The 15923-nt window shown below is 38.0% G+C and overlaps 1 protein-coding gene across 1 annotated transcript in view; it reads right to left on the bottom strand.

Moving 5' to 3' along the window:
- Positions 1-15923, bottom strand: part of LOC129259723 (uncharacterized) — a 54452-nt gene that overhangs the window by 21978 nt on the left and 16551 nt on the right. The window contains exons 12-28 of the mRNA XM_064098873.1: positions 15443-15587; positions 14644-14801; positions 13937-14131; positions 13182-13326; positions 12440-12608; positions 11827-12074; positions 11065-11190; positions 10643-10818; positions 10115-10253; positions 9408-9570; positions 7488-7732; positions 6727-7119; positions 3144-3345; positions 2380-2609; positions 1703-1936; positions 1291-1375; positions 621-784 (exon numbers count right to left, since the gene is read on the bottom strand). Of these exons, the coding sequence (XP_063954943.1) occupies positions 621-784; positions 1291-1375; positions 1703-1936; positions 2380-2609; positions 3144-3345; positions 6727-7119; positions 7488-7732; positions 9408-9570; positions 10115-10253; positions 10643-10818; positions 11065-11190; positions 11827-12074; positions 12440-12608; positions 13182-13326; positions 13937-14131; positions 14644-14801; positions 15443-15587 (3217 nt within the window). The remainder of the gene's footprint in view (positions 1-620; positions 785-1290; positions 1376-1702; positions 1937-2379; positions 2610-3143; positions 3346-6726; positions 7120-7487; positions 7733-9407; positions 9571-10114; positions 10254-10642; positions 10819-11064; positions 11191-11826; positions 12075-12439; positions 12609-13181; positions 13327-13936; positions 14132-14643; positions 14802-15442; positions 15588-15923) is intronic.

The following is a 15923-nucleotide window of genomic DNA, read 5'->3' as shown; positions in this document are numbered from 1 at the left end:
ATCACTGATTATGTGAATAAAAAATGCCGAGATGCAACATTACATGAACATGGTTCTGGACAACAAAGAGTGTCGTTACTTCAGGACACAGGGCTTGCGCATTTTTACGTCTGGAGATGTTAGGGCTCCATTGATCGGCAGATCAAGTACTAGGAAATTGAGGTGAAGATTAGGGGAGCGTATCATGAAAGGACTTGTCGGACGTTTTATCCGACAAGTCCTATTTTATCGGACAATTACCATAGTAACAGTGCTTCTTATCTAATCAAAATCAAGGAAAGTTGTCGGATCTGACAACTTGTCGGACAAAAATGTTGATGAAACACTCGAGAGGTCTGGAGCACATTTCATACCAAACATATGCCTATAGAAACTCTCTCATTGTGGTATGAACGTTGTAACATGCTGAATAACCAATCAAATGCGAGGATACCCTTTCTCATAATGGCAAAGTTGCAATAACGAAACAAATGTTAGCCCCCAGACGTCGACTATCATGACTCTTGTCTAGTTTTCCTATTACAATTACGTAGATAAGTTTCTCCGACTGCTCAGATCATAAAACTAAGTTACGTGGAGTTAAGTGTGGGTAAGATTGAAAAGAATAGAGATCTACATACCTGAAGATTTTGTAAGAGGTTTTTCACAGACCATCTGCATAGCACTCTTAGACGCACAAGGTATATCATGCCATTGACTCATAGAATGAAGGTTGAATAGATCGATGAGGGCGCACTGTTCCAGATCTCCACCGTTCGGCTGTCTCAGGCCCCAGTCACTGTTCCTAAAGGGAATTAAAGCAATATGGTACAACATTTGCATTAATTAAACTTTCTAGAAGAGGAATCTTTACAACAATACCTGCAATAATCCATATGGATGTACTAGCTTAATCTTAAATGAGGCTCATTATGAGCCCAAGTTGATGGCCTTTACTTGAGATCATCTTCAGGGATATTGTGTATCTAGCACTAGAGTAATGGCTATTTGCGGTCAATGCGGTTTAGGTTCGTCAAGGTAGATCTGAACCATAATACTCAGAGTGGTTGTTGTTTAGTCTTCTACGGATTACTACGGCTGTATTAAGGTCTATAATCGCTCTACGACCACGACGACGTAAGTACGACTGTCCAGAATGTTCGAGACGACTATGTCACTGTCATGAAAAAAAGATCATTGCTCTGGCATGTCATGTGTAAGAGCTCTTTAAAGCTCTTTGAGCTTCTATAGTAGATGATATGCCAACGACAGTCTGTATTAAGAATGAAGAATATTGACCTCTATTCTCACCTATCAGGTATATACCAATCAGCATAACTCAGAGGAGTGTCATCAACCCATCGATGAATACGCTTGTTACTTTGATAGGTGAGACCTGTAAAAGATATATTAACAAGACTTTATGAACGAATTGTTTTCATTTGAAAAAAAGAGAACCCTATACAGGTGAAGAATCAGTTATCGTTTGCTGAGGAAAATACTATCTGAAATGTCTGATCACAAATTATTGAAATCGCACATATGCATGCCTGTTTTGTTGCAGACTATTTATCAGCTCCAGGATACTGAGCAAGTCGTGGAGTATTGATAAACTTTTGATTTAAGTGGCAAGAGCGTGAGAAGCGTCTTAAAATATTTTTCTGTTGCATATCTTCTGGATCGGTTTGCATCGCCACGAGAATTGAAATAATACTTAACTGACCTATGAAAGTCCGTAGGTTCTCTGCGAACCAGATGGATGTCAACAAGACATGAACGAACTGCATCTCCTCGATGTCTCCTATGCTGACGAGATGCGCTCCTTCCTCCTGACACATCCGGTTTGCATCGGTCCATCTCACCCCAGTTTGAGTTTGACGGAACGCATAACAACTGTTTGAGTACATCTCCCATCCTTCGGGACAAGAAGCGGAAGCAGGAGGACGCTCTACCTCTCCTTTATTGGAAAACAACAATGAACATTGAGAAATGCATTGATATATAGTTGTGAAGAAATAAAAACAGACAAGGAGGAAAATAGTAAATTCTTCCCTTGAGTGAATATACCTTATCAAGTCTTGACATATTCATAAGTTGAGTATTCGTTTGTTCTTGCAAAGAAGCAATGTTTATACCCTTTAAACGTTCCAATTTGAAATGTATATATAAAGTCTTGGTAATGATTCTTAAGATGCTCTGAAATATTTTTTCCAAACAAATTCCCTGTCCTTCTCTTTTGTAACTGGTAACATGACCCCATACCTCTGTAATCAGCTAGAGTCCGTTTTCATCGTTTATTTCATTGTTCTTTTACTTTACTCTTTTATTCCATTTTGCTCATTCATATTCCTTTTTCCAACCTGTTCTTCTCAGCCATTGTCTTCACTTTTCTTTTCATACCTTCTTCTGGTGCTGAGGTCGCTGATTCCACTGTCTCTTGAAAGGTCATACCTCTGTAGACGGCGTAGAAGCCTCTACCACTACCACTCCCATCCGATCTAAGTTGCAGCATCATCGTGTTGAAACTGGCCTCTACAACATCAGGAGGAGGATGGTTATTACAGTATGTATCGATCAATTTAGTCATGTCTGTAGCCCCATCGTAGATACTTAGTGTGTCTCCTTCGCATCTGAAAGTAAGCAAAATGATATGATAAAATATCACTCTGTCTGTCGGTAAATTAGCTATTAGCTCTTGTATTGGTGCTGGTAATGTATTGGTAATGGCATTAATAATGGTATTCTTAATGGCATTGGTATTGGTTATGGTAATGGTAATAATAGTGGCATTGGTATTGGAATCCGTATTGAAATTGATAATGATCGTTTCATTGGCGTTGTTTTCGAAGTACAGGTATGGGCAAGGGTATAAATATCGGTATATTATGCTAGAAAGCAATTGGATGGTTATGTTTATCAACTACTGTAATGAAGTTGGTGTATGACTAATTACTTCTTGGACGATATCGCAACTGCCATCATTTCTTGACAATCTTTGCGGAAGAAAATAGGTACGACCAAATTATTTAGATAGCGTTTTAATCTTCCCTATCACAGGAGCTAGACCATTTCAATTACATGATGTTGCCAATTTTTAGCTTAAGGAACGATAGATGATAGTGAGATCTTAGTGTGGTAAGGGAATTCAGTAATTACTTTCGTACCTTGAACCGTGAGAGTTAATATCAAAGTCATCGAACCGAAGCTGAATGAAGGTTCCATGTTTACTGGTGATCCGCCATCTTGGACGTGCATTGACTGGATATGGTAATGGATAGTAGGGCGATGCAATAGCTGCATTGTCAAGGTTACACAGGATCTCTGACTTGGTGGAGTCGTAGTTTCCAATGTTGCATCCAGGGACGGCTGTACAGATGGTAATAAAACAAAATGGAATTACGGTTAAAGTATTTTTTGTTCACCCTGGTATCCTGGCACCTAAAAATGATCGGTGTTTCATTGTGGAAACGCAGGCTTATGATATGACAGGGAAGCGGGAACACTAGCAAATGTTTTGGTAACATTACTATCGAAAATTATTCCCCAAACTGGTACCTAACAATGAGTTTATAACACATTACAGACAATATCTATCGATTCTTTCTTGAATGACTGAACATAATAATAATAATAATAATAATAATAATAATAATAATAATAATGTTATTCAAGAAAAAAATACGGACTTGATCCTGTTTAGAGGAATAATAATAAAGAATAATAATAATAATAATAATAATAATAATAATAATAATAATAATAATAATAATAATAATAATAATAATAATAATAATAATAATAAGCTTCATTCATCAAACCACTCTACCAATCATAAGAAGAAGGCTCCTGAATGGAAGAAAAGGCTACAAACTAAGATAGCAGAACTACATAAAGACGTGGCTCAACTCGGAGAAGTAGATAAGGGAAACATCAAATCCAATCGGATGAAGAGCAATACCAAAAGACTTCAGAAGAAATATCGCATTGACGATAAGACCCGTACTAGGACAACTGTTATAGAAACGCTCAAAATGAAGATAAATGCTCTCAAACACCGTGTTAAGAGATACACAAAGAGTAACAATTTCAAACGGCAGAATAAACTCTTCCATGGAAACAGAAAGAAATTCTTTCGTGAGCTGGATTCAAAGATGACTGAGACGAAAGATGTTCCATCGGCAGATGATATGAAGAACTACTGGAAAGAACTTTGGGATAATGATATCACTCACGCAGAAACTCCCTGGATTCAGTCGGAAGCAGACAAATGGTCCAATGTGCCAGCGCAGCAGCTAGTAGACCTGACCTTACCTGAACTACACAATATCATAAGGAACACTCAGAACTGGAAAAGCCCTGGACCAGATGGTGTACAAAACTTCTGGATAAAGAGGTTTGGTAGCACCCATACTAATCTACTGAAAATCATCAATAACATTATCAAAGGGAACAGGACTATTGAGAAATGGCTGCCAATTGGAAGGACCTATCTACTGTACAAAGGCAAAGACCCAAAACAACCTAAGAACTATCGTCCAATCACTTGCCTTAATACTATGTATAAGCTGCTGACATCAACGCTTGCCATGCACATCGAACGACACATCGATGATCATGACATAATGGAGGTCACTCAGAAAGGTTGTCGGAAAGGAAAGAAGGGTTGTAAAGATCACCTAATGACAAACAAAGCAATAATCGGTAATGCTCGCCAAAGACAGACCAATCTATCCATGGCTTGGATAGACTACAGGAAGGCATTTGACAGCGTACCACATAGTTGGATCATCAAAGTTCTAGAGATGTATCACATCAATCCACAAATAGTCAAGTGCATATCAGCAGGTATGAAACAATGGAGCACTACTCTTTCGCTTACAATAGGCACCCGTTTGATGACAGTGGAGGGGGTCCGAATCAAGAGAGGAATATTTCAAGGAGATTCCTTATCTCCTCTTTTATTCTGCTTAGCTCTCAATCCAGTATGCTCTCTCTTACACGCTACGAGTTATGGCTACAGATACAAAGGGCAAGATGTATCTACGACAATAAACCATCTGATATATATGGATGATATCAAACTCTTTGCAAAAAATGACGATGAACTTCACAAGATGATAGCAGTAGTTAAACATTTCAGCGATGACATCAAGATGTCGTTTGGTATAGACAAGTGTGCCAAAGTTACACTTGTACGAGGAAGGAGGGTAAATACAGGCGACATGTTTGTGCAAGATGAGGAAACACCAATCAAGGAACTGACTAATGATTCGACATATAAATATCTAGGCATAGCTGAGAACGATGTCATTAGCCATAACACAATGAAGGAGAAGGCAACATCAGAATACAAAAGAAGACTCAGGCTGATCCTCAAATCCGAACTGAATGCCAAAAATAAGATTGAAGCGATCAACACTCTAGCCATTCCTGTGCTTAGATACAGTTTTGGTATTGTTAACTGGAGACTAGCTGATATATGTGGCCTAGATGTTATGACCAGAAAGCAATTAACGATGCACAGATTACATCACCCAAAGGCCGCAATCGAAAGGTTGTACCTTCCCCGTGATCTTGGAGGAAGAGGTCTACAACAAATTGAGATGGTCTGGAATATGGAAGCAACGAACCTCGCCAACTACCTATCCAATCCACCTGATATACTGACGAGTATATCCCTCGATTATGATAAATGTCAAGCAATATACTCCATTAACAAGCAAGCATCTATCTTATTGGCACAACATCGACTGACACTACCCTACGGTGAAAAAGAGAAGGCAAGACTTAAATGCTCCTTTCACAAGAAACTTCAAGAGCAACTTAAATCCAAGCGACTTCATGGCCACCATGAAAAACAGACGCATCGGGAGTTCGTAGACCAGAAAGACACACATCAATGGCTTAAGTCGGCGGGACTAAGAGGTGAAACTGAAGGGTTCGTCTATGCTATTCAGGACCAGGTGGTGAGGACCCGTGCCTACGAAAAATCTATCCTCAGAAGAGACACAGACGACACTTGCAGGATGTGTGGAAAAGAGACCGAAACAATCATGCATTTGGTATCAGCATGTTCGACTCTTGCTGGAACTGAGTACATCACAAGACATGACAATATTGCCAAAGTTATCCATAGGCAACTACTGAAGGATCGCGGTAAAATGACTTGTGATCACGCTTGGGAACATCAGCCACAAACGATCACCACGATCAATAACAGCACCATATATTGGAACTGTGGCATACTAACGGATAGAACCATCAACTGCAACAAGCCGGACATCATCGTCAGAGACAACAACGTAGTAAATATCATTGAGGTCTCTGTTCCCCATGATATCAACATTGCTGTAAAGGAAAGAGACAAACGGCTCAAGTATCAAGACCTAAGGATTGAGATCGAGAGGATGTGGAACGTGAAAGCAGAGGTCACACCAGTCATCATTGGTCACTCAGGAATGGTGAAGAAGGGAATGGAAGCCTGCATAACCAAGATCTCTCCTCACCTTCGGATGTACGACATTCAGAAGGCAGCTATCTTGGGTACAACCAGATTGATAAGAAAGACTCTCGGACATTAGTAGTGTAAAGTTCCTAGTTGCACTTGAAATTACTTGGTGCTTTTTGTTAGAGCAAAGTTATTCAATAAAAAAATACGGACTTGATCCTGTTTAGAGGAATAATAATAATAATATAAGAAATAGGTATTTTCCTTAACAGAAATGTTAATGAACGACGTAGGTGTACCTTTCGATGTATAAGACACTCGGAATCCACTAGACCCGGTATCTAAGCCAGTCTGGAAGATCACAATGACTGAAGAAACGTTAGTCATGACGAAGGCGGCGCTCTGACCACAGAAAACATGACGTGTGCGACCTTCATCCCATCGATGTTCTGTTGGAACGATCTCGACCGAATCGACGCAAGCTCCGGACTCGACGTCGTGATTGATGTCGAAGTCGGTGAAGTTAAAGAAGATGAAATTCCCCTCAGGTAGTGTGACTGTCCAGGTACAGACTGAGAATGGAGCAACGTTAGAATCACCGAAATTCTCCAAAGAGAAGTTTCCAGTATCTGACGTGAAGGGTTCCTGTATGCCACAACCTGGACCACACTCCTCTTGGGATCGGGAACAATCTGTACATTAAAATAAAGCAAAAAAGTTTGTACCATTTTCAACTTCATTTCGACTAGCTAAGTAAACATCAATGCCCATTAGCGGGTAAGAACCACATACTTTAGCAAATATTTTCTGTGTACTGTATGCAAGAAATGGCATTGATAAAAATATGTTGATACAAATATGTCACAAACATCTTTTTAATTGTTTTTGTTAATGAAAATATATCTATCTGAATGAGAATTTGAAAATGAATTATAGTTGTAGACAAATTTGACCATTCAACATAGATGTATATGCAGAAAGGCTCAGAAAGCTTGAGAATAGAAAAAAAATGAAGAAAGAAATACAGATATCTCTCTGTTCGAGATGTTCACACAATTACCCAGTGTATCATACGTTGCAATGAATCCTAATTTCTTAGGCATTCCTGATTCCAATGGACCCATCTCTAATCGCAATGTAACGTCATTTGATCTTGTTTTGACCTTGAGGTCACGGAAATGACCGCAGTACGATCCTCGTAGCATGTAACCTCGGTTCGGAATATGGTCGGTTATATTCAGATTATCCATGCAGAGAGCCGCAGACTGGCTTGAACGTCTCAGGATCATTTCATGAAAAGTAAACCTGAAAATGAAAACGAACGTGAAAAAAATATTTTTAGGCCTCTTTCGGCTACAAAATAGCAAATTTTTAGATAATTCTCATTCAACGATAGACATTGTATTCGATGACAGCTTTAATCAAGTCTTATTCCATAGAAGGATAAGTTTAGGAGGTTGATTTATGGCGTCCTTACTTCACAACGGAATTGGTTGGTATATTGCGAAAATGCTGAAGGGTGAAGTACAATATTGAGAAAACAATGTTGCAAACATGCTTAGCGTTAGAAAGAATCATTTCAACAACCTCCCTGAAGGTTAGTCATACTTGGGACCTTTCGCAATCTTCACGGACGCTAATATTAGGGTCCCCTAACACAAAAGTTAACGCTTAATCATACACTTGATTTTTAAGATTGATTGTGCATTATAGTCAATAGAATCAAACGTAGAAAACTGCTCTACAATCAATGCTAAGCTTTGTGTTACAGGGGGATTACAGGCCCTACAGATCTGCTTTTCGTGTGCAAAATCCTTTTCCGCGACACCCACCAAACATGCATGTATATTACGACTGAGGGCTGGAGATATTCGAAATGCAGGACCTAAAATAGATTATGACATGGATAAGAAAGTGGTTTTTCAAACAAATTGAGTACATATTGAGTGAGGAAAAACTTACTGAATGAAGGCTTAGATATAGATCATTACAGTCCATCGAATCGATATTACATTTAATGTGGATTATTGGTGGATCACTGGCAATTGATTTCATGGGTCATATCAACCTCTCCAGCCGAAAATTTCGCACGCGTTGATATGTGCACAGCATATGCAATACGTTTGAACTCGTTTCTTTTGTTTCTTTGTTTCTTTTGTTTCTTTTGTTTCTTTTGTTTACTCCTTCTACACAAACGATATGCCTCTCGCACACGATTTAACTTTTATATTCCCCAGAAATGGGGATTAGATTCAAATTCCGGGGGGACAACTTCCATTGATGAGTGGATACCAGGCACGACCATGAGGTTTCGAAAAGTACCCTAAACAAGGGAAGCAATTCTTTTCCAGATGATTATGAAAATGCATCTCTTAAGTATTTGGCTTGTGAAACCCTACAAGTATTGGATATATATCCCTTTTTTCAGCATTTTAAACATCGTTTCGACACCCTTATTACGTTACATAGGCCTATACGTAACGTTCCTGCCCACTCTGTCCCCTTTTACGCGTGGTCGCTCCTGGTATCCACTAATCAATGGAAGTGGGCCCCCCGGGCGGCCTCTCGAGCTCTAGGAGGAGTCAAATGTGGCTTTGGAAAGTCGTCCTCAATCGGATATATCGCTGTTACCATAGTAGCAACCAGAATTTTGCACACGAAACGCATATTGAATGTTTCCGTCGCAGATGCGAAACGAAAAAAAAAATCTCATGTCACACAATTTGCATTGCAGGACAGAGTTTTACGACCATGATGACGGGCCCAAAAAGTATCTTCCAAAATCAACTACTGTCATAAATAAGCGTGCGCGTCCTCAAACGAAAGGTCGAGAATGATATAGCAAAGAAGACGAATGATACATCTTCAAAAAAAGTGCTTGTCTCCTGTTTAATCTTGAGGAAAGTCTGCTTACATCTAAGAGAGACAGACTATTTATCAATTATCGAATAATTTCGTACAATACACGACAATCACTTACCTGATAATTTGACCTTCCGGTACGTGTATTCTCATCTGACACCACTGAGCTGTGTTGTACCATGGGGGGAAACTGATTGACTCAATAAGACCGAAGGGTAAGGTTGTCTCAATGTCGGATTGACGTGACTCCCATAATTCCTCGCAAGACAATGATGCAAACTCTGTAAAGAATATGAAATGGCATTTCTGAGAGAGATTGGGAGGTTTTTTCGATAAGGAAATGATAGAAAGTGAATTTGCAAACTCTGAGATAAATCGAAAAATGATTAAGAAACAAAATTACCTCCATCTGTAAGGATGTCATTGGACTTGAAAAACTTAGTTTTTCTCTCGTAGAAATAATTTACTAAAAATCAAACAGGAAAACAATTCAATTTATAGAAAAATCAAGAAACATTACTACAATAAGATTCTGTACGGTCTTGGTGAACTAAACAAAAGAGTTAAGAGTTCACAGGAAGATGAAACAAAGTTATTCACTTGCCTGTGAATTCATCCAATTTAGGAAAAATTGCAATTGCTCCAAGTTAAACTATACTGGCACAGACACTACTTTCAGCGAAATTTGTTTTGTTTTCTGATTCTAAAGTTTTTATGAAAAAAGATTCAAGAACTGAAATGCTTTACAGGTTTTGTTTTAAACATCCCCTTCCGATTTTAAAGTATCTTGACGAGGAATTTAAGAACTAAAATTAAATGATTTACCTGTAGAGCAGATAGCTGAGCCATCATCTTCGACGGCCACCATTGGTGTAGGATCTGGTGACGTCACTGGTGGAGACCAGGACACCCAGCGACGACGATGATTCACTGCGTTACGACGGTCCCGTGGGGATACTGATGTCTAGGGAAGTTAAAAGGAAGGAAGAAATAATTTCTTCAGGAGACGGACAGTCAAAAATCTTCTCTCCAGCCATGCAACTCCACTTAACGATTCAAGCCATCCTTCTCTTATTTCTCCGATTACTCAAGCTTCTCACCGTTACTGGTTTAAAGTCTTTTTAAGGACTAATCAATTCAGAAAGGAATACTCTACCTTCTAACCTTCCATTTTCTCACCTCTCCTTTTCACTTCTACCTCTATCCATTCTTATTATCCCTTCTAGGATCCACCACATGCATGACATGGTGTACCGTAAAACACTTCCGCGATCATCCATACCATGATGGAAACCGTCCCATCCCCTCCCCCGAAAAAACACTTGAAGTTGAGTTAAACCTATATAGACTTACTTCGTGCCCATTCAAATCCCTTCCGGAGGTCAAGAGTGAATCACGTGGTCTACATTCTAAGGCTGAGGTGGTATTACCAAACGGTGATTCATCAAAGTCAGCATGAAACTCACAGGTTGTTCCGTTCTGTGTTAAGCTTACTCTCGATAGGGAACGGAATTTACTTTCACAAACGGCTGGAAAGAAGGATTGAATCGTATGACTAGTATTAGTACATTAGAGTTTTCTGACAGGATTTCCACTTTGAATTTATTTCATTGTGACGATCATTTTGATACCGAAGGCTTAATCCCATTATATCAGGTTCAACACAAAGTTATTCTAATTAAAAAACTTGCAGTTTCTTTCTAATGACTATATTGTCTGGTAATTTTCAATGACTGTGATAAGTTGTTAATCTTTAAAAAATCTTAATTACTTACATATACATTTGGTTCCATTAAGACCTTCAAGGTAGTATCCTTTGGGACAAAGACAATGGAAGCTGCCCTCCACGTTCTTGCATTCATGAGAGCAACCGTTGTCTCTAGTTAAGCACTCGTCCATGTCTAAGAGAAAGAATAAGGAATAAAAAAAATACAACAATAAAATGGTGAATTAGTTGAAAAATCAGTTAAAGATAATAAAAATGAAGATCACTCAAATAAAAGCTGCTATCTACTGAAGATGTGAAGATATTTCTAGTAGAGAAGAGACGAAAGTGGATGATAATTAACTATATCATGAAATAATTTCCCCGCAACATAAAGCTGGTAATCGCACCCAAAGAATTCGACTTAACCCTGGTATATCTTTACCCAACCTTCGGATATTTGACTGCAATCTAGGGAAGATATTAACTTATTACCATTGTCAGATGAGAAGCAGAAGAAAATCATAACTCCATTTTTTAGAACATAAAGATTATCAATCTGTTCTAAACACTATGAAAATTAAACTGATATTGCCTATTTCCAAATCCTTAGGTGTGTGGCCGAGTGGTCTATACACATGAAAGTCAGAGGTTCGAAACCATGCTAAGGCACCTATACATATGAGTAAGGTATTTTATATACATAGCATGTTCATGTCTTTCGGATGTTGACGTCAGGCCAGACTTAGAAGTCTCTGATTGATACACGTCTGTATAACACACATTCCTAAAAAGCCCCCACTCACGCCCACACACACTTCCACAAGCTCACCTATTTGACAAACCGTTGCTCTCGAGATAAGGTCATCTTTACATTTGTAAGCACGCCATCTCATGTCATCATCCATGTCAAAAGAAACGCACCAATCAATGGTCGAGTTGTTGTCCACCTGATCGGGCGTCCATCGGAAGTTATCGTAAGTGATCGGCGTACCGTCTCGCCATGTGAATGTGTGTTGGGCCTGGGATTGGAGCATGCGCAGTCCAATCACATATTGGTATCTGTATGGTAACTCAAACCTACGGATAAAGATGGACAATATAAATTACATTGAATTTCTTAAGGAATACCCTTTAAAAGAGAGAAAAAGTGTAAGTGAGACGTTCATTCGTGTATCATAATTCGTTCAGTGCACAGCGAACAAGATTATCGGTAGTTCCCGATAGTTAAACATTATTTTGGTACTACATATTTAATAAGAAAATATATCAAGTTAGCAAATATATGAACCCTACCAACACTACTTTTGGTTAAAAAGAAATTGCATGCATTGCATGCAAAAAGAATGGTCATATTCTTACCAACTGTTCGAGGTTCATATATTAACATTTCTAAGTGAGTAGAAATAAAATTCATAAGAAATTGGCTATGAAGGCTTACTAACTTCTCTTTGTGATCATCAAGATAATTTTGTGTTTCTTGAGATGATATTGATATAGGATGGCTGTCTTCCATGAAGATCTTATCACAGGCATTTTCCTTCTGATTGTTGACTGTATACATACAGAATCCTTCATGTTCGTCACCGGATTCTGGACAGATCTGACCGTAATCTGAAAGGAAAATAAACAAAGCAGATTCATGATTAGAAAATAATAGTACAAGGTAACCTATAGTTTCCCGGTGTATGTGTTGACAATGTCATCAAAGTCTATTGCCGAAACTATCAAATTGTAACTCTCTCTTTCTTTCTGTAAAACTGTTACGTTGATTTGAATTGTAAATGGAATTCATTTATACAAAACTCTAAAGGATGGCGAAAAGTAAGGATTACATTTTTTTCTTTAACTTTTCACATAGTTTTCATTTAGTCATCAGCAGTACGACCCCCTGGGTATATAGGAAAACCCAGACCATCGTCAACAGGTCACATTCAGTTCAATACAATGCAATTTAAAACTAGTTTTTTTCTTATGAACAATCATATACAGTGAAAATTGCATGTATCATATAAAATGACATTTTTAGAATGTTGTTTTCAAGAAGAAATACGGTATCGTAAATATTCGGAGTTATATCAAATACATTTCCAAAGTAAAATTACAAATTTGAACACGAACGTCAAAATTAGGTCTCAAGGTTGTATTGAAGTAATCCTACCAATCGTCTGAATATGAAGTATTTACCCACTAGTTTGCAGCCTATGAGTTCGAATCTCATACAGAACTGTCCTCTAGATGACCTTGGATTGAGACGTACTGCTGTTGTAATGAATGGTCTCTCAAGGTCGTGACGCATCTCAGTATGAGGATCAGGGTACATAGGGAAATCCTGGTCATGGAGAGGTAGAGGAATGGAGAATGACGGTTAGTTTTAGGTGCTAAGGATAAGTGCGAGACTTGGTTGATATTATTTATGACATTAGTTTAATTATTATATTTATTCAAAAGAGATTATATTTTGTAATATCTTTACAAATTGAAATAAGATAAGAGTCTAGCATATATCTCCCCTTTGTCAATGTTATATTCTTAATTTCTTTTTAGGTTTCTCTTATAAACCATCAATTAATTCTATTTGAAAATAGACCGGAAAATGCATATTATGTCATTAATAAGATTTCAATGTCATTGATAAAATTTTAATTTCATATCATTAATAAAATTTCAATGTTTCACAACATGCGTCATTTATTGTGCCTATATAAGGGCACCAATGAGACCAAAACAAACCACCAAACAGACAAGGTAGACAGAACAAACACAAATTCGATTTCTACGATGTAAAAAAATCCCATCCAAATCATTAAGTGATAATAATTAATATTATTTGTATAGCGCTTATCACAAAAAACATGTCTCCAAGCGCTTATTTTCAGCAGGTGTTTCGACATGACAATGTTTGGCATTATATATAAACATGAATAACGTGCGTAATTTACCACTCCATCTCCGAATCGGTCAGTATAGAGTCTCCACTCGCTGTTCCTATCTGAAGTTAGAGTGGTAGGGTCACTGTGGTACTTGCTTCGGTAGAGTAATCTGTAGTACTCTCCCCATAGGTACCTACTGGTCCAAGAGTCGTATCCACCCTGGGTTATGACACCAGTGATTGTATGGTAACCTAGTAGATTTACCTTGGAAAGAAAGAGGGATGAAGAAAAATTCGCGATTGGTATTATTATGATCGATGAAGAAGATGGTGGTGGTGGTGGTGATGACGGTAGTGGTGATAGTTAGAATTGAGGTGATAGCGATTGTGGTGAAATTTGTGGTAGTGGTAATGGTGGTGGTGGTGATGATGATCACGATGATGATAAAATAGTGGTGATAGTTGTTGTGGTGATGTGCTGATGATGGTGATGATGATGGCTATTGTGGTGAATTTTGTGGTTGTGTAAGTGGTAATGGTGGTGGTGGCGGAGGCGATCGTGGTGAAATATGTGGTTGTTTTAGTAGTTGCAGTGATGATGATGATGATAAAGATGATCATGGCTATTGCTGTGATAGTTGTGGTGGTGGTGAAGATGGTAATAAAGGCGCAAATATTCCAAACCTATTTGTAAATATAATTAACGCCTTTTCTCCACGAAATCATGGAAAAAGCGGCAACATTTTGATGGCATGGTATCTGATGATGATATCTTACCTCAATCCAGTGATGATCTCCCCAGCTGCTTGGTATCCAACATTCATCAGGGAAATGAAGTCTACCAGAGGTATGAGGACCAAACCATTCATGTACCTCGGAATTGATCTGCCAATCATTGATGAATCGTGATTCCATACCAAGACGACTCCCACATCCTATGCAACAAAAAACGATTGACGTTGATTCGGTGATAAAATGTCTGATCATACCACAATTTTTAAAGTTAATACAAATGTCACACACACAACACAAACTAAAGGATGATTATAAAACAATAAATATACCTCTGAATGAGGGGGTACAGAGCACACATTATTTCAGAATTATCTGATAGGCAATCAAATTAGGTGGTGGGTTACCCCCCCCCCCAGCAAGCATAACATACACTTTTAGATCACACCTATATTTGAATGCAATATTTGTATGATTATAAGTAGAGTGTTTTACAGGAATGGGTCTGTTGTTCGGCCAGTCATGGAATTATTCCACGTAGTTGTAAAGTAGTATAACAATGTCGATTATAACACACTGATGACAGAAAAGTAATCTGATGAAATTGTGTACTTTATTATTACTACAGTAAAGGATTAAGACAATACCACCAATGTTTGAAAACAGGGATGTAACATATAAGACGAATTATGTTGAATAAAAACATTTATATAATGAGTTAAACATGAACCTCTTGAACAAAACAATATTTTTGTGGGGGAGGGGATGAGTCATAGCGGGCATCTTCTTGAAAATACAATAACGATTCTTGAAAACATGTAAAAAATGTTCATGATTCACTTACGTCGGTGTTTGCATCCAATAAGTTCAAGACGAAGACACACTCCTTTGTGGCTGAAAAGAACTACCAGTTGAATAACCTGGGCAACTGTAGGCTTCTCTAAGTTATTACGAACTACAGTATTATTATCGCTGTTTGCGAGGAAAATCTGTGGATGCATAATAAAGAAATCTTTATTAGATCACATGCTTAGTTATTTGTCACTTTGATAATATAATCATCTCATAAATAAAACTGATTTGCATAACTTTTTTTTTGACATCATATGAAGCAACTATATAACTCTCCGCTAATCATTTCATTTGAATAAATTTTTTCAACGTGTAATTTTTTAATTCATATATTTATTCCTATATTTATTTATCTCTGTTTACGCATCACCGATATGGGGACTCTGTTGATATTTTCAAGTCACATGTTGTAGACTTGAAAACATACAAAAGAATTTCTTCAGAAAGAGATAAAACTTCAGAAAGGCGGAGCG

This window comes from Lytechinus pictus, chromosome 4, assembly GCF_037042905.1.
Source record: "Lytechinus pictus isolate F3 Inbred chromosome 4, Lp3.0, whole genome shotgun sequence".
Taxonomy (NCBI): domain Eukaryota; kingdom Metazoa; phylum Echinodermata; class Echinoidea; order Temnopleuroida; family Toxopneustidae; genus Lytechinus; species Lytechinus pictus.
Note: the sequence above shows the minus strand (reverse complement) of the source record. Positions and strands in the feature narration are given on the sequence as shown.